Source organism: Talpa europaea (genome assembly GCF_964194135.1).
Source record: "Talpa europaea genome assembly, chromosome: 7".
NCBI lineage: Eukaryota > Metazoa > Chordata > Mammalia > Eulipotyphla > Talpidae > Talpa > Talpa europaea.
In genome coordinates this window covers 60,714,029-60,738,770 of record NC_140074.1, presented here as the reverse complement: position 1 = coordinate 60,738,770, position 24,742 = coordinate 60,714,029, and the positions used below count along the sequence as shown (strand labels likewise).

At 41.6% G+C, this 24,742-nt stretch overlaps 1 protein-coding gene across 1 annotated transcript; it reads left to right on the top strand.

Moving 5' to 3' along the window:
- Window positions 1-1,703: 1,703 nt before the first annotated feature.
- On the top strand, window positions 1,704-20,259 carry FRRS1L (ferric chelate reductase 1 like; the record flags this gene model as incomplete). The annotated part of the gene is made up of 5 exons (XM_084236794.1): window positions 1,704-1,956; window positions 11,485-11,569; window positions 13,931-14,069; window positions 17,233-17,479; window positions 20,087-20,259. Exons 1-5 carry the CDS (start codon window positions 1,719-1,721, stop codon window positions 20,257-20,259), a joined length of 882 nt encoding a protein of 293 aa, XP_084092920.1. The 5' UTR covers window positions 1,704-1,718.
- Between the last annotated feature and the right edge of the window lie 4,483 nt (window positions 20,260-24,742).

The following is a 24,742-nucleotide window of genomic DNA, read 5'->3' as shown; positions in this document are numbered from 1 at the left end:
CTTCATTGACCTGTCAGGATAAACCCACTGTCTGCATCAAACGATATCCAATAGCAACACTTGACTGCTGGGTCCTTTAGCACTTCTCACTATTTTGACAGCAGTACCCTGCTTCTCTTCTCTGGGTCAAAAAAAATTTGTGATCACTGAGTTCCTTTGGGATATTTGTATTTCATAATCTTGCGTATTCATTCATGCCATTAATACAGTGAATGCTGTTGATCTTCCTTCTACATCCTACCTGACCATCCTACCATAATTGCCATCATGGACATTACTGACCTCCAGCCAGTCCAACTTCTGGGCCTATACTGAAATCTCCATGCTTCTCTGCCTCCATAATTATTTTTAATGCAATAAAATAAAAAGAAATACAAAGGGCAGCTAAAATTCTGGCTCTGCGATATCAGCATAGAAGTTGCATCCATGTTTTCTAAAGGACAACAGCTTAGCAGTTGATTGTGTTATCACACCAAACCATCAATAAAAAGAACTCCAGGACCGGATGCATAGTAAGTGCCTGATGTGAATAAATGGGTCGCTGAGTAAACAAATGAAAGTGAATTGCACACCCAAGGCCATCATACATGGCATGTGGCTCTGAGGTCTATGCTGTGTTGGCTGCAGGGAAATAGAATAAACCAGCCACCAGCTTTGCAGGGGGTAGGTGATGCAAGGTTACCTACAGCCTCTGCTGGTTACACCCTTCAAAAATCTGGAGAGGAATCAGGTGAATCCAGTCTAAAGGGCTGATTTCTGGTTTCCCTCTGGCGCTAAGCTCCTCAATCTAAGCACTTCAGTTTACCTATCTATGTAGTGATGACCCCAAGAAATAATAGGTACAGTAAGTGCTTTCTATAACCCGGAAGTGATGAAACAGGGTGGGGGAGGCAGCAGTTCTGACAGTGAGTGTCAGGGGAGCCCTTCTTAAATTCGGACGTGCACTGGGGCCTCCTGGGGACCTGGGTAACATGCAGATCCTGAACATGGTTGTAAAGTGGGACCTGAGGGGCCTCCCTGGTGGCACAGGGGTTAAGACGCAACCTATGAAGCTGTGCCGCAGCCACTGCAGCACTAGTTCGATTCCCCGGTTGGCCAGGGGGCTACCCACATGGCGCAGCAGACTCTCCTGATTCGCCGGCTGTTCCCCTCAGCAGTGCATTTCAGTCAGTCTGACTGTTCTGCTCCCCACTCTGTCTCTGGTGAATCCTCTCACTGCTCGCATCTCTGGCCTGTACCCCAGTTCTTGTATGCATAAATAAATAAATCTTTAAAAAAATAATAAACTGGGACCTGAGATTAGTGTTGCTAACAAGCTCTCTGGGCATGCCGATGCTGCTGGTGGCCCTCGAAACGCATTCTTAGTAGCAAGGGTCTAAAAGAATCAAATTTGCATCCGTAGGCGACTCCCCGATGGGGGCCGGGGGGGAGGGCGAAACAGGGTGGAGGGGGGCACGGCGTTGGGACCCTGGAAGAAAGGACGAGGACGGGGAGCCGCTAGGAAGGGGCGCCCGCGCAGGGAGCCGAGGCTGCTGGCTGGAACAGAGGCACTTTGGGGCCGAGCGAGGATGCGCAGACCGAAGCCGGGGTGCGGGCAGCTCCGCGGCTGCGCGGGCTGCGGGCGGCGCGTGCTGGCGGCGGCGGCGCAGTCCCGGCCCCGCGCCCGCGGCGCCCCCGCTGCGGCCGGAGCGGCCTGGCTGCGGGATCCGTGCGCAGCGATGGTGCTGCCTCCCCGGCAGCGCCCGGGGTCCTGGGCGCCGCTGCTCTGGCTGCTGCTCGCCGGGCCCGCCGCCTGCGCTGCCAGCCCCGCGGACGACGGCGCGGGCCCTGGGGGCCGGGGACCCCGGGGCCGCGCGCGGGGGGACGCGGGCGCAGACGAAGCGGTGCCGCGCCACGACTCCTCCTACGGCACCTTCGCCGGGGAGTTCTACGACCTGCGCTACCTGTCCGAGGAGGGTGAGGCTGCGGGAGGTAGAGGGACTGCGGGCGCGGAGACACGGGGTTTGGGGGGCCGAAGCGGCGACGGGAGCGGGACTGGGGTGTGGGTTGCTGAGGGTGAGAATCGAGACGGCTCGAGCACAGCCGAGACCAGAATGGGGAGCGTATTGCTCAGCCCCCCTTCCTCCTGGAAGACGGGCCCGAAGCGCTGTCAGCACCTTCCACGCGCTGCCGGCTTTCCTGGGGAGACCCATGCCGGGAGAGGGAGGTGGTCAGCCAAATCCTGCGGGGTGCGGACAGGCGGGGCCCAGCTCGGGCGCCCCCGGGTCTCTGCCTGCATCTTGCCTCCACCTGGATGGGAAGGGGTTAGGGGTCCTTCTAGCCTGTGGTGTGCGAGGTCAGGGCAGCTGGTGGGAAGCAGACATCCCAATTTGAAAAGATGTGTTATGTCCCCCCACCCCACCCGCCACCCCCGGTATGTAGTGACCTACATTTGCAGTTTTCAGCGTTCTGCTCCTGCTCTCCTGCTCTGCTGACAGAGCCCTTCCACCCATGTCTCCACTTCCACCCCACTTACCTTCTGTCACCGCACATGCTATGGTTCCCTACCGTGAGCCACCATTGTTGGGGCCTGCTGGGCCCTGAGACTTGGGGGGGGGGGGGTGTCAGCCACAGAACTCCCTGCAGAGCTGCTTCAGTAAGCACAAAAGCCAGACTAATTCTGTTCAGAAGGGACGGAAACTGGCCTGTTCTGCTAGTTGGAAAGAGTGATTTCCGTTTTGTTCTGCTAAGAGGAGTTTCCAAGATTCAAATTGGGTGTTGAAATGGTGTGTGCCCCAGCAACTAATATGACGCTGAGTATTATCTGTTATTTAGGATTAGTGTTGAGCTGCATACACAAACAAACATTAATGGCTTAAATAGACGTTTTTCTGCCATGTAAAGAAATTTAGAAGTAGATAGTACAGAATGGGTATTGGAGGCTCCTGCTCAACAGAGAGACTGGGTCTTGGGTTTTGGCTTCTTCACAATTCTTAGCATGTAACTTCAGGGTCCAAAATGGCTGCTTGAACTCCAGCCATTACATTCACTCTCCAGACATTGGGAAAGGGTAGGTGGGAAGTTTACATGTCATCACCATGAGGGAAAAAGGAGACAGGGAAATGTAACTGTTTTGCTGGGAAGTAATATGCCCAGTTCGAAAATCGAAATTATTATATGAAGAACAGTGCACAGAACGGATTTGAGGAAGTATATTTGTTGGGTAGAGGCTCAAATGCTGGAACAGAAACCCCAGTATATAGTACCTTAAATAAGATTGTTTATTTTTCTCTCATCACTGGTCTGAGCAGGTAGGACAACTCTGTTCTAGAAGGTCATTCAGGTACCCAGGTTCCTTCCATCTTGTCTCACCATCCTTTAAGACTTTGTCCACGTCTGTGTGGTCAAAGTCAGGTTGCTTTCATTTTCTTGTTCAAGCCTAAGAGAAGGAGAAATGGAGGACAATCAAGACAAACATTTACCTGAGCTTGCACACATCACTGCTGCTCACATTCCTATAGTTAGAACAAATTCACATGACCTAGCTGCAAGGGAGGCTGGAAAAGGTAGATTTCTAGCTGGGCACCCATGTGAACAGGAGGAAGACAGAATGGGTGCTGGGAGTATGACATGCAGAAATAGACTCTATCACTCTGGGAAAGAATAAACATTGCAAAGCCCTTTTGTTTTTGAAAGTATCTAATACATATTTATTCTGTTTTCATCAACCTAGCACACTATTGGGTGACTCAAACACAGCACATCAGAATTTATATTCTCGTTGGGTATAAGAGCCTATCAGAGAAAATGTCAGATATTATACATTAGTTTGCACAAACAGAGGGAGTGAAGGTAGTCATAGAATCCAATTTTATGGGCAGCTGGTGCCTGCAGCTATAAGAAAGGCTTTATATCACTGAGGGGACCAGGGAAGGGGCATTCAGTTGATGTGACCCCACAGGGGCAGCAGCTCATGCAATCTGTGTACAAATCCCTAATTTATCTGCTGTGGTTGTAACCTGCTCCTGCATGAAGCTTCAACTCTTATCTGAATTTTTTTTCCTATTGCAATTATCTCTTCGCTCCTCTTATTTGTTCTCCCTGAGCTTGCACTGTTCATTCTTCTGTCAGTCTCACTTATCCCCAGATGTAGATCCTGCAACCATCTGGTGGGTGCTAGTGGAGATAATTGTAGGGTAGAGCTTTCAGGGGCAGCACTTTGAATGAATTCAGTGGAGGGGGAAGGAGGAAGTTTAGTTTTGAAGGAAGTGGTAAATGAAGAGATGGAAATAGTGCCTTTAAGTGTTCATTCTTTTTGTCAGTACAAATGGGGGTTGTCTTTTTCTAGTGATTGGGCTGTGTGTTTCCCCTATTCAGCCATACCCTGTGCAGATTCAAAGTAGCCAAGAAACTGACTTTGTCATGCAAATTATGAAATCAGAAAAACAAGGTATTAGAGAAATGGGAGTGGGAATGGAGAATTCACTAAACCTGTGGGAGAGCCTACTGACCATTTACCTCTCTGTCCAGAAGCTATCCATGGCCATATTGCCCAAGACCCTCAAAGCTAGAGGCTGGACACTGGCTGACTTGGTGCCTCTAATCACCCCCTAATATGTTCACTTTAAAATTTAAATGATGTTTTTATTTAGCTATTCTGGGTTCTTGCATTCAAATTTACCCTATATTTCTTATCATAACACCCCAGCTCAAATAGCACCTCTTTCAGGGAGTCTTCCCTGATTTCCTTCTTCCTTCCTCTGCCCCTTGCAAGGATATTCTCCCACAGTGCACTATCTAACCCCACCATAACCCTTTTTTGTTCTCTATGATCAGAAGTTTGGATAAGACTTTAGTGCTCAAATGCTATCATTTATACCTTTTCCTCTTGAGTTTCTCAACCATGAATTTTTATATTCATAACAGAAGAGTGTAAAACAGATTACCACATGATTACAGGCAAATATCCTATTTTGAGGGTTCTCTAAATAACACTGAGTTGTGTGTTAGCTTCAGGTTAAGTTCCAAGAGAAGGCTCCTGCTCCCTGCTGCTGAGATCTTCAGGCCAGGTCTGAGGAGCAGACCCTAAGTCTTTGTAGACAGCCTCTTGGAGGGTGGTAACTCTGCCCTGGGGCCATACCCTGCTTAGGGAGGGTACCCTATTCATGATTATTGCTTATCTTTAGGGCATAGTGATCTCACCACTTGTAAAACATGACCAAGTCAATGAATTTTTGGCCAGGCAGTTCTTCCAACAGTTTTTCCTGTCTTGGGAAAGAAAAATCAACTAGGAAATTAACTATCTCTTGTGTTGCAAGAATATCTGAAAAATGAGTTTATCATTTCATACAACACAACACTCATTGAAGCAGTTTACAGAGCAGAGAAGAGGGGAAAAAAGTTTTGGCCTCCAAACCATTATTATTTAGCCTTAAGTTTTTATTTTAGAGAAAAAGAAAAAAATGTATCACCAAAGTGGAAAGTGGAGGAAAGGAACAAGCCAAACAAAACAAAAAACAGTAATGAAAAAGCGGGAATGGGCAATACTAAAGGGGGAAGAAGCTGGCCTTGTGTGGATGGTTCAAACCATATATCTTGAAGCTGAGGATGACAGCTAAGTGTAGAGGAGGCCAATAAAGGTTTTTAAACATTGATATCACCAGATCAGATTTCTGTTTTAGAAAGATGGCACATGGCAGAAGAAGAGGGAGCAAGGGGGAATCAAACAGGAGGTGGTAGAATCGCCAAAAGGTGGGTACAGGTGTCTGAGGTAGGAATAAAGGAATGATAACTGAATAAATGTACCAAGTGGAGAAATCCAGGACTGAGGTTCCCGAGGGGACATCATGGGTGAGTAGTGGGATTCCTCACTAAGCATATAAGAAGGAACAACATTGGTGAGGTGGAGGAGCTGTTATTAAACATATGGAATGGATTTGCTTAAGTGCGGAATATCCAGATAGACACCCCTGGAGGCAGTTTTTGTTGGCCTTAATGTTGACATAAGAAGAAATGCCAAAAAATATGAAGTTAGAGAAAGAATAGAATAACACTAAAGAAAATAGGAGGAAACAGTAATGAAGATTAAAACCTAATTTAATGAAATAGAAATTAGGTACTAGGTAAAGAGGTTCAAACAACCAAAAGTGATTCTTTGAAAATGTGAATTAAGTGAATATGTGTATTGGTCAGGATTCTGTAAAGAAACAGATCTAATAGGGTATTTGTGTGGATGGATGGGTGGGTGGATGAATGGATGGATGGATGGATGGATGGATGGATGGATGGATGGATGGATACTTTACAAAATTGGCTCATTGGCTCATATGATCACAGAAGCCAGTTGGGCTGGCAGGCTAGAGACCTAAGGCAGAGCTGAAGTCACCTTCTACAGAACTCACTCTGGCTTGGGGAAAAGTCAGTCTTTGTTCTATCCAGATATTCAGGTGTGGTTGAGGACCACGTTATGAAGGACAGTCTGCTTTTCTGAGAGTTCATGATTTAAATGTTAAATTTTAATTTCAAACAAAAACACCTTCACAGAAACATTCAAAATAATGTTTGGCTACATATTTGAGAACCTTGCCCAACCAAATTGGTATATAAAATTAACCACTACAATAACTTGCTGGTGAGATTGGTCAAGAGAAAAAGAGAGAAGACAAATCATATTAGAACTGTTAAAAAAGTGAAAATAAACATAAGGTTAAAATGTTACTAAGTAACAACACAACAGTAAAAAGACAGTAACCCAATTTAAAAGATGGAGAAAGGCTATCAATAAACATTAGAAGATATATACTAGCCAAAAAGCACATGAGAAGATGCTCAACCTCATTAGTTATTAAGTAAATATAAATCAAAATTGTGACAAGATACTATTTCATATTCCCTGGGATGGCTATTTTTTTTTAAAGATTTATTTTTATTTATTTTATTTATTTATACAAGCACTGGGTACAGTCAGAAGCACGGGAGGGTGAGAGAATTCACCATAGCCAGAACAGGGAGCAGAGCAGGCAGAAGGACCGAAGTACACTGCTGAAGGGGGCAGCAGGCGGCAGGAGAGGTCTGCGCGCCATGTGGGACACTCCTCCGGTGGCTGGGGAGCAGCCCTGGATCAAACCGGCGCTGCAGAGGCTGCGGGCAGCTTCACAACCCAGTGCTCAACCGCTGCGCCACCGGGGAGGCCCTGGGATGGCTATTTTTTAAAAAGATCATCATACATTGCTGGTAGGAATGTAAAATGGTGCAGCTGCTTTGGAAAATAGTTTGGTAGTTCCTCAAAAAAGGAAACATAGAGTTACCATATGACACAGCAATTATGTTCTAAGCAATTATGTTCACACTCAAACTTGTGCATGTATGTTTTGTGGCAGCATTATTTGTAAGATTCAAAAAGTGGGAAAAAGCCAAATGTACGTACCAAATGATAAATGGACCAGCACATGTGATATTTGCATACAATGGAATATTATTTAGCCACAAAAAGGTAGGAAGCACTAAAACATGCTGCAACATGTATAAGCCTTGACAACATTATGCTAAGTGAAAGAAGGCAGACCCAAAAGGCCACATATTAATGAGTCCATTTATACGAAATGTCCAGAATATGCAAATTCATAGAGGCAGAAAGTAGATTATGGTTGCCTGGGACTGGATAAAGTGGGGGTGACTGCTAACAGGTACAGGGGTTCTTTTTGAATTGATGGAAATATTCTGGAATTAAACAGTGGTGATAGCTGCACAACTTTGTGAAGACACTAAAAACCACCAGTTGTATACTTTAAGATCGTGAATTTTAAACGAATTACATAGCTCAATACAAAATAGAAGCAGATTTTATAAAGGAAGTCAATGAACTTGTCAACGAACCTGAAAATGTAAATGAATAAAATCCTACAATTTCCCTGGTTCCGAAACATTCAAGGGACAGCTAAATGCCAATGTTAAGCATTATTTCAGAAGACTGAAAAAAGAGGGAATGGACCCCAGTTCATTTTATGAGGATAAGATAACCTTATTTACAAAGCCAGAGCAGAATAGTATGACAAAGACAATTACAGAAGAGTTTTGTTCATGGAAATAAATACTTAAGTGCAACATTTTGCAGGAATAGAAAAATCGTATGCCAGGAAAAGATGAACCATAGAAAACGGAGGTGACAGCAACATAATTCAAGACAATATAATTAACACAAAACCTCAGGGGTAAGTAATGTTCCATATTGATAAAAGAAACAATCAGGCTAAATATAGCTATAACAATATAGCTTTCAAATAACATAAAACAGTAACTGGTGGAAATTAGTAGAGAAATATAAAATCAACATGTGCCATTGAACATACCATTCTTAGAATTGAAAAATCAAACAAAATTTAAAAGAGAAGACATGATTTGAATACACCGGTAATTCAAATATAGGATCCATAAATACAGAATCATATTCTTTTGAGATATGCAAGAAAGATCTGCTAAAATTGATCAGATGCAGAAAATAAGGAAGTCAGTAAATTGCAAAGAATCTACATGAAATGTTTTCTGACTACACTGAAGTAATATTTAAAATTAAGAAAAATGTAGGGGGAATCGCCTGTGTTTGGAAAGGAAAAACAAAATAACAATATCAAATAACCCATGGGGTAAAGAGAAAGTCATAAGGAAAATTAAGATGCATTTACAATGCCCATCAAAGCGTTGTCTGTCAGAAGAACTGAGAGGGAAATTTATGGTTTTGAGTATAATTATCAGAAAATACAGAAGATCGAAAACAGGTGAGCTAAGCATTCAACTCAAAATAAAAACAAAAATAATACAGAGCTGCATGAGAATAAATGAAATGGAAAACACACAAATGAGATGTCTACCCAAGCCCAAAACTGGTGTGTAGAATATTATTCATTCAAGAGTCATGACAAGTTTCACATTTACATATGTGGGTAGTTTAACAAAAAAAAATCATAGTGCAAATTGCTAACTGATGTCATTTGTGTGGAGTAAAAATATGCAAACTATTTTTCAAGAACGCATATTTAAAGGTAAACATGCAGGCGAGAGGTGGTGGGTTTGAGTGGATCTTTGCTGGTCTGCTCTGCTCAGGTGCTTCCAGATCTTGTGCACGGCTGTGGAGTGGCCAGCGTGGTGTGCTGTGGACTGTGGGGCGGGGAGACACTAATATACCTGTAACGGGAACTGTAGATCCAGGTTCTGCTGAAGGCATGTGGGGTTATTACCTTATAATCATACAAGAGTTTCAGGACAGTGGTGTTGGGAATATGAAGGGTATTTTGGGACTTGGTAGGAACACACCCTGGATAGGCAGGCCCCATGTCCTGTAAGAGACTGGTAGAGGTGAGCTTAGCCCAACTGCAGGTTGTCTGGTGTCCATTATTACTGATGTGCCCTTTCAGTTTATCACAGTAAAATGTTGCTTTTCCAAAATGTATGTGTCAGAGTGCACATTTTGTTAAAAGCGCCCTTCTTTTCAGAAGAATATGCACAAGATGCTCTAGACTGAGTGCCCACGTTGGGGAGGAAAAGGGGCATAAATGCAAGTGTGACCCCAGGGCTCATGAATAACAAAGGCGGTTCTTGGGAAATTCCCAAGAATTAAGGTTGTCTCTCCTAGGAGCCAGGCACAAAGGCCAGTCACATTCTTTGCTATGCAACATCTTACAGAGGAAGAGGAAAACGTTACTACTAATGGATGCCCAATGCACTTGACAGCACAAGTTCTCATTCCAAGTATTAGAACCATATCAGAGGAAATGAGTGCTAGAAAAGTTTTAAGAAATAAATCATTTGCCATCTAATTTGATACATTTCTAAATGAATTTTCACCCAAACGCTTTCTTACTGGGGCTTAGAAAGCCATTCTTATAGAGACAGTCTTACCTAGTGGCTATTGGTTCTAAATCCAGTTTACAAAACTTATAGTCATAATCTAGTAGTAATAATAACTGACTTTTATTGAGCTGGAAATCTTATATGCCAATACATTATTTTAGAAGCTAGGAAGAGATAAGGAAAATAAGTTTGAAAAAATGGAGGAAGATGGGAAAACTGAGTCAGAAGCAACATTAAAAGATTGTCTTTGTCAGTCACCTTTAGAGTCTATAAAACAAACAAGTAAGTAGTCATTGAATTCCTGGACAGATATTTAATGAAAATTGGCCTCAGCATTGTGGTGAAAAGTAAGAGGGAGAACATACATCAACAGTAGCTCAATAAATATTAAGAGAAAAGCAAAAAACTCATCCAAGACAGTACTCAGCCTCTGATAAGTCAATATAGGCTTAATAGAAAATACATTTAAAACTAGAGAAAGAATGCATTTGACCCAATTACTTGAAAGTGATGAAAAACTGGGGCTTTCTTTTAGTGTGTGAGTAAGGGAAAGGGAAACAGAAATGAGCTGTACAGAACACAAAGGTGTGGAGCAGGAATGTGAGACCCAGTGACTTTTTTATAAAGTGTAATCTCATGAGACAAGATTAACAAAACCTTATTTTAAAGATATTACAGGGCCTCCCTTGTGGCACAAGGGGTTAAGCACAGCCCTATGAAGCTATCTGCAGCCTCTGCTGCACGAGTTCGATACCCGGCCAGCCAGGGAGCAGCCCACATGATGCAGCAGACCTCTCTTGTCTCGCCTGCTGCTCCCCTCAGCAGTGCATTTCAGTCAATCTGCCTGTTCTGGTCCCCACTCTTATCTCTGGTGAATCCTCTCACCCTCCCCCACCTCTGGCCTGTACCCTAGTTCAAAATAATGGCAAGAGAAAATAAAATAATTGTTAAAAGTTTATTTACATTACCTAATAACATGGTGATTCTGCTTACATATTTGGCAATCATTTATTCACTGTCCAGTGTCAAATACTATGCAGGGCAGAAAATACAAGGTGGATCATACATGGTTCCTGAGTGCATGGAATAAACAGCCTTGGGGAAAATATATTTGTCACAAACTGGAAGCACAATGCAGATGTCTCCTTCCATGTACTGTTTTATATTGATTTTATCTTGAAAGATACACAGCTGTTGGGGACAGTATGTTTTAAGAATTGAGACATGAAAATGTTCTATATATCTTAAGGCAAAAAATGGAAGTTCAGAGAAATGGAAAAATCCTATTATCATGAATATAAATGGGAAAACTGCTATTATTACATAAATGTATCATTGTTAAGTATTTCTCTTACAGCATGTCTATTGTGATTTTCCATACTCCCAGGGTACAATAGCCAGTGGTTATAGGACATTATGACACTTCTTACTGCCTCAGTTTCCTTACCTGTAAAATAAAAGCATTCTCAGTTAATACTTAACTCTGAAGATATATATGTAGCTTATAAAGATTGTGATGACACTTCAATAAAAAATTTTCTGAGGCTCTGAACATTTCTAGATATATATATTTTAAAAAATTGTCAACATATTAAAAAAATATTTCACTGGAAAAGTTGCTACTGGATTTTCTAACCATTGTTTCCTCTTACTGCACAGGTTACCCTTTCCCTACTGCTCCTCCTGTGGACCCATTTGCCAAAATCAAAGTGGATGACTGTGGAAAAACTAAGGGATGCTTTAGGTTGGTAGACCTTCGAGTTGGATGACTTTAAGGCTAAGGCATTGGTTTTTTTCTCAAGGTAGTATTTAAATTGCGTGCATGTCATTCTAATCATAGACCTGTGCCCCCTCATAATTCCAGCAATGGTGTGCCTGTTCCTGGTGGCCTTCCCAGAGCTCAGTCTTAAGGTCTTAAGCTCTCACATGCCACTAGGCACTAGAATGTTCTTTTGTGGTCCTTCATTTCTGACTAGGCTGCCCTAGGCCCATGCATCTAACCACCTGGATGTATGAGGAAGAATCGTGTAATACAGGTTATGTCTGTGCTTATTTAACAGGGACTGTGGGCGGGTCAGGTGATGACAGACATATCTAATAACAAATCCCTTTTCAAACAAAAGTCATGACTTACAGGTGTAATGTACAATACTAACTAGTCAATAAGCACTGATGATTGTAGCCGGCTTGTTATGTCACATGTAATGAGTCCCTTCAGGATTATTAGCAGGGTTCTGTAAAGACATGTTAGGTTGGAGCAAGAAAGCAACTGTGCAGACAATGGGTCTCTTTTCTAACCAGCTCCACTTCATTGGCAAAGCCTCCTTCTCTTTGAAATCTTTATTTCCTGAAACAATTGTCCCTGAGTAAAGATTTGATGGTCACTTCATGGAAAGTTCTGATTTTTTTTTTTTTGTTCAGTACTCAGTTTTTGTTTTTTTTTTTAAAGATTTATTTATTTATGCATACAAGAACTGGGGTACAGGCCTGAGGTACAGGAGGTGAGAGGATTCACCAGAGACAAGAGTGGGGAGCAGGGCAGGCAGATCTACTGAAATACAGGGCTGAGGGGAGCAGCGGGCAAAACAGTAGAGGTCTGCTGCACTATGTGGGTTGCTCCCTGGCTGGCCGGGTATCGAACTCATGCTGCAGAGGCTGCAGATAGCTTCACAGCACTGTGCTTAACCCCTTGTGCCACCAGGGAGGCCCAGTACTCAAGTTTTAAGGAGAAAAAAATTGAACATCAGGGTTTCTCGGATTCCAGGGGCATTTCTAAGGAATAAGAAGATGTCCAGTAAAACTATTACTAAGGAAGGTAGCCAGCAGTGTGTAATTCTGGCAATTGAGGGGTCTTCTGAAGGGAAGGAATTTAGTACCTTGCTGGCTTCTTGGTGACTTGTTCGCTGGCCCTTGACCTCTTCTTTAGTTTTTCCTGCCCCTTTTCAGCTTTTTCACCCCAGTTCCATGCTGCCTTGAACTCACATCTCTTTCTGCCTGTTAAGGATATCTGTCAGCCTGGTGGCATTTGCCTCTGCCCCTGCTTGGTCAGCACCTGACAGCCTTATCCTTGTTTCTTCACACTCCTTCCATCTGAGCTTCCGTGGTGCACCCATTACTGTAATTTTCTGTCATGCTGAAAATGGTATAATACAGTGTTCTTCAAACTAGGGTTTGCCCATTCTTAAAGGAGCCACAAGTTCTCTGTAAGAAAACTGAAATTTGTGTTTTCATTCCAACGATGCTCCTTTGAAACATTGATGTGTTCCTAATCTGATTGTCTAGAGAACCACTCTCTACTGTTCCGTGCTTTAGTGTCTGATTTGTAATTGTATCGTAGTTCGTGTAAGTATAAGAATAAAGAATAAAGCCAAATTTTAGAAATTAAGTCTGCATTTTTGCTCAGGGAGCACCAGATAAAGATTCATTTGGTGCATTTTTGCAGCAGTTCAAACAGATAAAAATCGAGGACAGTGGAGTCATATTTACTAGTAAGAATGTGCTCAAAGACCCTACAGAGTCAGACATACCACCTGACATAAAGCATGCCATATCATCTATCACATGGGTATTGTGAATTTAAATGTTCCTAGTTTTGTGGTTTAATTTACATTTAATTTGTAAATATATATTAGTTTACTTACATCAAAATTTGTAGGTACAAAGAATCAGTATGCATTTAATTAACAAAAACAATCTATTACTTTGGAGAATTTTTTCCTTCTGATAGGGATTCAGAAACAGTTCACTAATAACTAATATCTTGATACGCTAATACAATGTAGAGAACACTAGTTGGGAGTTTTGGGACCCAGAGTCCTGTTGCAGCTCCTGACTGACTATGCAAACTTGGGCAGGCTCCTCTGACTGTGCAACCTTGGGCAATCTCTGGAACTGGGCTTATACGTAGATAATATGGAGCAAGTCATCTCTGAGGTCCCCTTGAGTGAGACTGTGTTTTTGAGACCCAAAGTCACAGTGATCTAATTTAGCCTACAGTATTGCTTAGTCTTCTGTCTCATACGTAGAGACAGACATACATGTCTCGTAATGTATTTTGAGTAAGTGGACGAAGAAGCCATGATGTCTGTTTGCATATATCCTATAGGTATGGGAAACCAGGCTGTAATGCAGAGACCTGTGACTACTTCCTCAGCTACCGGATGATTGGGGCCGACGTGGAATTTGAACTGAGTGCAGATACTGATGGTTGGGTAGCAGTTGGATTCTCTTCAGACAAGAAAATGGTAAGATGCTGATCATGCTAGGAGTTGATTTTTCTTTTTATTTTGCTGTGCTGCTTTAGATTTTAAAGAATGGTTGTTTCTCTAAGCTACCATGCCACTCTTAAATATTAGAAGCTAATTTCTGGCATTGATTGTCTTTCGCAAAAAAGCAAAGCAAATGAATTAATGAAGGCACTGCAATGATTATATTAGTTATGCTCTCTGATTACAATAAAAAAAATTCTAGTTTACACAGAGAAGGAGTTCCAGCAGTCCCTGGAACCCATATTCAGTAGTTATTTCCTGCAAAAAGAGCTTCCACAGCAACATGGCTGATAACACTAAGCATTTACTTCTTGCTTGCATGTGTGTGGATTGACTGGGGCTCACCTAGGCTAACCTTCAGTCCATGGGTTGAAATTAGTTTTTAATCATTCTAGGAGTAGCACATACCAAGTACTGTTGTTTTCATGGCAGAGACAAAAGAGCAAAGCCATCGAGGCTTATTTCAGAAACCTCTACTTGGATCATACCTGTTAATATTCCATCACCCAAAGTAAGTCACATGGCCAAGGCCAGAATGAAGGGAAGGAAGTGCACTAGCCCCTCTGCCAAGAGGCCCTGCAAAGACGTGGGTACACACTACTACTGCAGGGGAGCAAGACTTGGGTCTGGCAGTTTAGTCGTCCATAGTACCCCCCGGGCCAGAACACATCTGGACCTCAGAAAGGACTGGGCCTGAGCAGGCAGGGCATCAGGAACCCAGGCAGCTGTGTATCTCTTGCCTCTGCTTCTCTCTGTGTGCCTCCGCATGATCCTTCCCTCTTCTCTAGCCCTAGCATTTGCCACTTCACCAAGCCAGGGTGCTTCCCCAATAGCCAGAATGCCTCAGGCCTCTGTACCTGTGCACCTGCTGCTGCTCTGTGTGCAGACCCTTCCTCTTCTCTTCGCCTGGCCTACTTTGAGGCACGTGTGGTAAGAGGAGGGCAGCTCAGACAGAGTTATAGCCATAGGGGTCGTGAGAAGTGCTCAGAATTTGGATATGTTTGAAGTCAGTACTGATGAGGTTCTCTAGTAGATTGGACGTGGGGTGTAGGTGGGGGGGGGGGGTAGAAAGAGACCAAGGAAGCAGTCCAAGCTGTCACAGCTTTGTTCTTTGAGAGGTTACCAAGAAAACGAGCTTCTGGTTCAGGTAGTAAGACAATGGGTCCAACTGGTAAGACCACGTGGATATGAATCTATGTCACTTACCTCCCAGTCAGCGTATGTAAATATGCATTTGTACTTCTTGTGTGGCTGTTAAGGTTAGAGGGCTCAGAGGAGTGACTTTAAATGAGAAGCATTCAAATTTTATATTTGCTATTTAAAAGCCTTGTAAAATATCGGTCTCTCTTTTCTTCTATTTGTTCCACAAGAAACACAGTTGACATTTTTTTCAAACCCCAATGGATAAGTAAAGCAAAATGAAATTCCATTTTAATTGCTTTCAACTTCTTTTATAATGGGCTGCATTATTGGGTTTTTAAAATCAGACTTTGGTTTTCAGAGAAATTTTAGGTTTACAGCAAAACTGAATTGAGGGTACAAAGGTTTCCCATGTGCCCCCCAACTCCACACAAGCACTGTTTCCCCAGTCATCAGCATTCCTCGAACAGTGGGCCATTGCTGTCGTTAATGAATGCCTTTAAGTGTTTTAACAAAAATGTTCGTCTACAGATAAACTGCAAGGCCTAGTGCAAAAGCTCCTACATAAATGCTTCATTTAGATGGACCATTGAGTACTTCTTTAATTGTGGTAAAATATACATAACATAAAATTTACCGTTGTAACCATTTCAGTGTGTATGCTGTGGTGGCACTGATCCATGCACAGGGTGTAGCCATCACACTGCCTAGTTGTGGAGCTTTTTCATCGACGATGACATTTGGTAACACATGCTTTGTCTCTCTCTACAAATACCACCTATCACTTTTAGAAAATTTTGGAGATGAAATCAAAGGTATTATGATACTTTAGCCCTAAATATTTAACCAGGGACCTCCTGAGATCAAGGACATTCTCTCATTTTGCAACTTCTTAAGTTCAGGACATTTAACATTGATATGATAATGTTGTCCAATATATTGTCCATTTTCAGATGTTTCCAGTTGCCCCAGTATTGTTGTTGATAGAAAGTTTTGTTTTATGGCCTAGGGTTCTGTCTAAGAACACCAGTACCTGCCATGTGTCTTTAGTCTTCTTAATTGTGAAATAGTTTCTAAGCCTTTTTTTTTTTTTTAGTCATTCATGACATCAACTGTTCTGTTTTTGTTTTTGTTTTTTTATTTATTTGTACAAGCACTGGATACAGTTAGAAGCGTGGGAGGGTGAGAGAATTCACCAGAGTCAGAGAGGAGAGCAGAGCAGGCAGACCGACGAAGTACACTGCTGAGGGGAGCAGCGGGCAGCAGGAGAGGTCTGCGCGGATGGAACCGGCGCTGCAGAGGCTGCGGGCAGCTTCTCAACCCAGTGCTCAACCGCTGTGCCACCAGGGAGGCCCATCAACTGTTCTGTTTTGAAGATTACCAACCAGTTTTTTTGTAGAATGAATTGCAATTTGTGGCCATCAGGTTACTTCTTTGTGATTATGTTAGTTTTTATGTTTTGGTAGAAATACAACATAGCTGGTGATGGATTCTCCTAACATCATTTTGGGAGGCATTCAATGTCAGCTATTCTGATGCTAACTTTGGTCACTTGGTGTTAAATCTTAATGACATTTAAAGTGAATTTGGGGGGCCTCCCCGGTGGCGCAGCGGTTGAGCGCTGGGTTGCGAAGCTGCCTGCGGCCTCTGAGGCACCTGTTAGATCCCCGGCTGCTCCCTGGCCACTGGAATAGGGTCCCGCATGGCACACAGACCTCTCCTGCCGCCCGCTGCTCTCCTCAGCAGTGTACTTCGGTCCTTCTGCCTGCTCTGCTCCCCGCTCTGGCTCTGGTGAATTCTCTCGCCCTCCCGCGCTTCTGACTGTACCCAGTGCTTGTATAAATAAATAAACAAATAAATAAATCTTTAAAAAATGTGAATTTGGGGTGCATTTCAAAATTACAGAGGTAACAGAATATATGTCTAGGGAAATTTCTTTCTAGCAGGTAAGATTGCAAAAGACAACACTTTGACTTTTCCCTTCATCACTTTTCATTAGGGTGGTGATGATGTCATGGCCTGTGTCCATGACGACAACGGCAGGGTCCGCATCCAGCACTTCTATAATGTGGGCCAGTGGGCAAAAGAGATCCAGAGAAATCCTGCCAGAGATGAAGAAGGAGTTTTTGAGAACAATCGGGTCACCTGCAGATTTAAACGCCCCGTAAATGTTCCCAGAGATGAAACAATTGTCGATCTGCATTTGAGTTGGTATTATCTGTTTGCATGGGGTCCAGCCATTCAGGGTAAGCTTATGTTGTGACATCTGGGTCAAATGCCAGATATCACTGTATTTGTGTTCCTTATTTATTGGGCAAGAGATAATAGAAAGGAAAAAGGAGAGATGATCCTGCCTTCAAAAGGACTTATACACTTCAACATATAAATGGACAAGTTACACATGCGCTTAGCCAGAGCAGTACAAGAGTCTGTGATGAAACAGATTATCTGCCTGCTATATGTGGGATGTGGGCTCTATTTAAGTCTCAGAATATCCTCATTTATAACGTACATGTCCTTGAGAGGACCTTCATCCTCACTGAAGAGAGATTAGGGAACGTGCTCAACAGCTAAAAAAGGAGGAACTAAAATTCAGTCTTAAATCTGTCTGACTGCAACATCAGTGAGTACTCATAACTCTTATGCTCCAAATAAAGAAACACTGAGCAGGAAAGCACTTCTGGAGATTCTTTAGAGATTGGCACTGAGTGTTTCATTGGTGCTCACTTTATGATTATTCCGGCAATCACAAATCCACCACATTATACTATAATTTAGCACATTAGTCCTCAAATTTTAATGTGCATAGGAATTGCCTGGCTGTATCATTAAAATACAGTTTTTCATAGGTGTGGGGTGGGGCCTGAGAGTCTGCATTTCTAACAAGCTTCCTGGTGATGCTTTGGGTAGCCAGGCTCCTTAGCCTTTCCCCCCAAAAGACCCAAGGGTGTCTCGAGACCTTCTAGAGGCTGATAAAATCAAATTACACTGTGTCTTCAGCATTCCTCCTGGTTGATCAGCTTAATGGCCTGACTGAAAATGAAAGTGAATTCTTTGCAGGCCTTTTGCGAGAACTCATTCTGGCTCCTGGTTGTGTCTTTTTTACTGTGTGCTCATCAACTAATTGTTGCCTTGTCTGATCTGTTTTTTTCCCCCTTCAAATTGTTTCCATTGATGGGTCTGGAGATTTCATTTTTTACCTTTTTTTCCCCTTTTTGCCCATTCTAATTGAGAAAACATTTGGAACCCCCTAGATTTGTGACACCTTTTCCACTTGCTTATTTCCCAGATTACCGGCAATAGAACTGCAATTATATCTTTGAGTACTTTCAGTACCCTAGGAAATAAATTATATCTCTGGAGAAATGAGCTTATATGGAATGATGTGGAATCTAACACTTGGGGTGTGCCTTCTTCTCAGTGGTAGCTGTATCTAGCCTTTAAATTCTGAACTGCAATTTCTTCATATCTAAAAAGGGCATGACAATAACATTAATTTCATAGGATTATTACAAGCATTAAATGAAAACCATGGCTGAAATTGCTTTACAGATTGGAAATGCTATACTTCAGAAGATCATTTTCTTGCATCTGTGGCATAAGACTTTAATGTTCAATCCCTTCCCCCTTTGCCTGATAAGCTTGCTCGGGACTTCTGTTGTTATTCTCACTGTCTCCAAACAAAACAGGCTCATTCCTACCCCAGATACAGGCTTGTGTTTTCTTTTTTCCTTTTCCTGAATGTCCTTCTAATAGCTACCCATCCTCTTAAGGTCTCTCAAAAGAAGATAAATTTTGAGCTAGGACTTGAAGGGGTACATGGGATTAGATTTCTTCAAGGAAGTCAAGAACTGGAGGAACACAGTTAAGCCTAGGAGTCCATATAGGAGAGACCAGTGAGTGAGATTAGGTAGGAGAGATGACTGGGATCTGTTGAGAGAAAAATCTCATGCCAACCTGAGGAGTTAGAGCTGTGCTAACAGCAGCCGGCACGGACGCTGGAGCAAAGAATGGACAGCGAGTTTAGCAGTTTCCCTAACACACAGGATCTTTAAAACCCTCACTCTCAGCCCTATTTCCAAGGAGACCTTTGCTCCGAACTCATCTGCCTTAGTTTCCCTATCCCAAATTTTATCTGGATTATTTAGGAGGTCAGGCATCCTAATCAACTTCAGTTTAGAAAGCATCCTTTGCACAGTATTTCTCTCTTTTCACTTCTAACCAGCTTTAAAAAAAATGTTTCCTGTCCAAAGACTTGTTTGGTATCTTAATCCTCCTACTTTGTGTTCCATTCCACCCTATTCTGCCAGACACACACACACACCCTTTCTTTACCTGAGCAGGTACACTTTATGACCCACAGACAATGAGGGAGGTTTCCACTTGTGGTGAGGAGTCTAGTGTGTTCAGGAGTTGTTGATGATCCATATATAAAAGATATATTTGAGAAAAAAATTAGTAACTTGCCGTTTGAAATCAAAATATTATTTTCTATTTAGTATTAATTAGATACAACTCACTAGCAACCTTAAAGATAGGAATTCATACAATACCAAGGAGCAGTCTTAAAACTGGATGCTGTGGAGCACCCAGTAGCATTGATCTGGTAAGTGTGCAAGTTCATGAGAACCAGTGTTTTTGGATAAACTTAACTAATTTTTATATTCTTTCTTAATGTACAATTATAGAAAATCCTGATAACTGATTGCTGATTCAAAATCCTTTTAATCATGACTTATGTATTCAACATTGAAGACATTCAGCATTACTTAGTTTTTCTGTTGTGTGCATCTATCATTACAAACCTGTGCTTTTTTTCTGTCGCCCTCTTCCTTTTTCTTTCTTTCCTAAAGGCTCTATCACCCGACATGATATAGACTCACCGCCCACTTCAGAGCGTGTTGTGAGTATTTACAAGTATGAAGACATTTTCATGCCATCTGCTGCCTATCAGACCTTCTCCTCTCCGTTTTGTTTGCTTCTCATTGTTGCCCTGACTTTCTACTTACTGATGGGAACCCCTTAACTACAGCCACGAAGCCAACGCATTATGGATGAGAAAAGTCTTTGGTATAAAGATATTTTTAAAGAATATGCAGTATAATTTCAACTTCTATTATTCAAAAAAAAAAGACTCATACATTTTCAGTTTTTTTGGAAGAAAAGGCAGGTTTCTTTTCTCATCTAAGAAGATGTTTAATAATGATGCCATACTTTTGGAATATGCTTTAAACTTTTCTAAGCACTTTCAAATGTGTTTTCTTATGTGAACTCACACCCTTTCTGAGTTGGCATCTTAATGGGATTTGAGACCCAGGAGAACTGTCTTTTTTATGAGCACATGCTAATTAGCCTTGGCTACACCATCGGATAATGCGGAGGGCAGAGAAAGAGCAAGGTGTAGAAATCATGGCTCTAGATAACCTTCACTCTTCCAACTACACCACCAAGAGAGTTATTTGGTGAATTGCTAAGAAGAATGTCACTGGATAGCCTGGATATCCCTAAGTGCACAATCTTTTAGGCAGAAGATCTTTCAAAATCTATGAACCATAAATGCTTTTGGCTATTTACACAGTGATAGGGAGAATGGGAGAAACTACAATGATGTGGAAATAGTTCATATTTATTTGAAATGAGAAAACCTTTTTTAATGCTGTTTGGAAAAGGTAGAAATGAAATTGTGAGTGTTGCTGAAAATGTAAAATTAGATTAATGATAAAAACATGGGCCTATTTTAGCCGTTAGCATGTGGATTCTTCTACCACTATATTTTATAAACCAAGGTATTCACCCATGGTGACAGCTAATTCTGTTGTCACAGTCAGCATACACTAAATATTATTAAATACATATTATAATAGGCAAATCACCTTAATAAAAGTTTAAGTCATTTTGATAGCAAATAAACATTTTTGGAAATTTGGAGTAGAAAATTTTTAAAGATGAGGCTTTTTTCCTCTTAATTAGAAAATGGGAAGTGACCCTTAAAGTGAATTCATATCAAGTGAGTATCCATTCAAAGTGTTCAGTCATTGATCATAATGACTTGACCTCATGCATTTTCTTTTTTAAAGGAACCCAGGTGTTCCTGTGTTCCAATGTCTGCGCTAACAGCTCATTTAAAGGAAAAAAGCCTATGGGCATAGTCACACACATTGTAGAGTTCCAGAGTCATCTTGCTTGCTCCCAGTGCTTTTACACTGGCTTCAACTTGGAGGTTTTGTTATTAAACATCACTGGAGGCTGATTTCTAATACCAACCTTGGAATTCATGCGGGGTGACCGTCCTCCTGTGGGAAGAATGCTCATATTCTTCTGGAACTAAACAAAAATAATAAAATAAGGAAACAAGGCAATAGGAAAACATTGAGTGTGACATTGCACAGTTGACTGAGAGCGTCTGAGTGAAGCAGGAGAAATAATCCTCATTGCAGATGCAGAGAAGTTACCTAACATCAGGTGAGCAATGGTACTGAGAGGACACGAGCCACCTGGTTCAGGTCTCCACCTGACCATCATGGCCGGGTAACTCAGCCTTCCAGTCATGGCTGAGGATGGTCGGTGAAGCCCCTTCTAGGCTAGAGTGGTTGTTCAGGAGTGAGGATACTGAGTATGCAGGCACCCACATTGTAAATAAGAAAGCAAATATTTTTATATTTCACTCTTTGTGTACAATATTTCAGGTATAAATAGGCTAAAAGTAAAGAGAAACTTCAGCTTGTCTCTTTTGCAGGCAGGGAAGGAATAAATGAATGAAATTTTCTTTCTGCTTACTTTTCACGTACATTTCAAGTCAAGCTAATTTTTTCACCAATTGTTTCTATTCCGATTACCCGTTTTGCATATTTGTGCTTAGAATTTTCAATTACTTCTTTTTGCCATTAAGGTAAAATGCAAACTATTTTCATCACCTCCAATATCATCTTTTGACACCGCTGCTCATTTTTTATGTCCCAGCAAAACAATTGCTCTCGGTTCTTTGAACCTGCTTTCTCACCTCTCGCGGTGTTCCTTGTGCCCAGACACTGCACACTAACTGCTTGCTGAACTCCAACTAATCATTCAGATCACAGCTTACCTATTTCTTCCTCCAACCCCCTGGACAGGGTAGGTTTTAGGTCTCTGGCAAATGTTCCCATAGCACACTGGATATCCCTATCCTGTTACTCATCACACTTTACTGTCACTGGTAAATCATTCTCCCTGCTAACTCCCTAAACAGGAACCTTTTCTTCTTACCCATCACTGTAACATATACTACCACCTAGTAAGTGATGTCAACTTGGTGAGGTGTTGGGTTCAGAGAGTGGGGTCCTTGGATTACCTCTGATAAATTTCATTAGAGTTCCCCTTGCAGCAGCACATGATGAGTTTCCCTGTGAGGCAAAGACTTTTGTTTATATCCAAAAGGGCAGGCTTATTATTTAAAAAAAAAAAAAAGGAAAGGAGAAGACACTTGTACAGACACAAGTGGGCAGAAAGAACTGCCTCTAAAAGGGACAGGTTTGTTAAAAGAGATGCCTACATAGTCACAGGTGGGCAGGAGAGCTATGTTTGGAAGGGACAGGCATGTTCTAATGTAATCTTTCCGTGGGGAAGGTGTTCCTTTCTATGTGGAATTGTTAACTGTTAGGTTAATTACTTCTATGGCATGACTAGATAGGTCTGAAGAGGACGGTGATTCTCCGTAATGGTCCTCAATCTATATTCCTTCATCTCTGTTTCACACCTGTGGGTGTTTTCTAAAGCAGCCTTTTACACTGGCCAAAAGTTCCACATCCCCTCTTCCCAGCCAGGCCTAAAGATTTTTCATTTCTATAGCTAGTTATTTGATGATCTAAATCATCTTTACCCTCACTTCCAGTTTCCGGTCTTGTCATGCCACCTTCCCAAATTTTCTACTCTAAACCTTGGTCAGTGAGGACTCAAGAAAACATCTGTTCAATGAATAGAGAAATGAAACTACCTGTATGTCAAGTTTGTTTTGTTCAGAAGGATTGTGTTTCATATACACTGCCAGACTGGGCAACTTTTTATACTCTTTCACCTCTGATCAAGCCATAGCCATTCCTTTAGCAAATACTGAGCTCTGACTTTTGAAACATAAACGGGAAGATCATTAGTAATGATGCTGTCTAGTTTTGTAAAACATAGCTGAAATTTTTAATATCATTGCTCAGAAATAGGAATTAATAGACCGTGGATGCAGAATAGCATTTGACCATGTCAGAGAATCATCAGTTTATAGACATGCTAATGATGTTAAAATCTGTAGACTTCAATTTTATTCATTCTTACTCAATATAAGAGAATCAACTTCTATTTTATCTCTGTATTCCATTTTCTAACAGTGTACTTGTTACAGGGAGATGCCAATCAGAGTATTTTTGTAAAATGCCCAAATGGAGTAATGCTACTAGCTAAATGCATTCAGTGCTGTTCTAAGCACATTACATGGATTAACTCACTTAATCCTCATGACAACCCTAAGAAGTACATTCTATAATTCCATTTCATAGATGAAGTAACTGAGGCAAGTCATTTAGCATAAATTACCACTGCTGGCAAGTTTGTAGAGACCATTTTATCCAATGCCCTTATTTTAAAAGGGGGCAGCTGAGACTTATGGAGGTGATATGGTTACCCATACATTCATGTCTTCATGCACATTCATTAAAAGGAATCCATTATTCACATTCAAATTAGTTCCCTTCCCCTTTAGTAATTAATTTACAATAAATAAGGGGACTGTTTATAGTTATATTTAGGGAAAGGGACACATTTCACTTGCTATCAACTTTCTTCTCAAAAACATTTTAATTACTTTACCAGGCATTTTCGTGCTTTCAATATTTTTTTTTTTCCCAATAGACAGAGTGAATAAGCCGGGAAGGATGTATTTGTCTTAGTTAATTCTTAAAAGTGACCTGCCTGAAACCCAGGCCCTCTAATGTGGAACCCAGCGCATTCTTGTTACTCCACTGTGGTGTCAAAGATAAGCTTATGATTTTAGACAAAGTACAGGAACAATATCTAATTATCTGAAGTTGGCTTTTGTCATTAAGGAAATCAGAAAGTTTGGACAACTCAGGGGTGGATTTCCATCCCAGATGGTTTTCACTACTTGTTCTGTAATTAAGCTTATTGTCTGTGCTCAGGTACCGACATTACCTTAGAGGCTGGGAGTGAGTCTTGGCTCTGGCCAAGGGGTCAACAAACTTTTTTTGTAAAGGGTCAGATGACAAATATTTTAGCCTTTGTAGTTTCTGTTCCAGCTGTTCTGTTGTAGACAATATATAAACCAACAAGCATGGCTTTGTTCCAATAAAATTTAATTGACTTTGAAATTTAAATTTCATACAATTTTCATGGGTCACAAATATTCTTCTTTTGATTATTTTTATAAAATCTTTTTCAAGGGTATGAATAATTCTTTGGCTTCACAGGCAGCAGGCTGGTTTGTTCTGTGGACTTACTCTTCTTTTTTGTTTTTTAAAGATTTATTT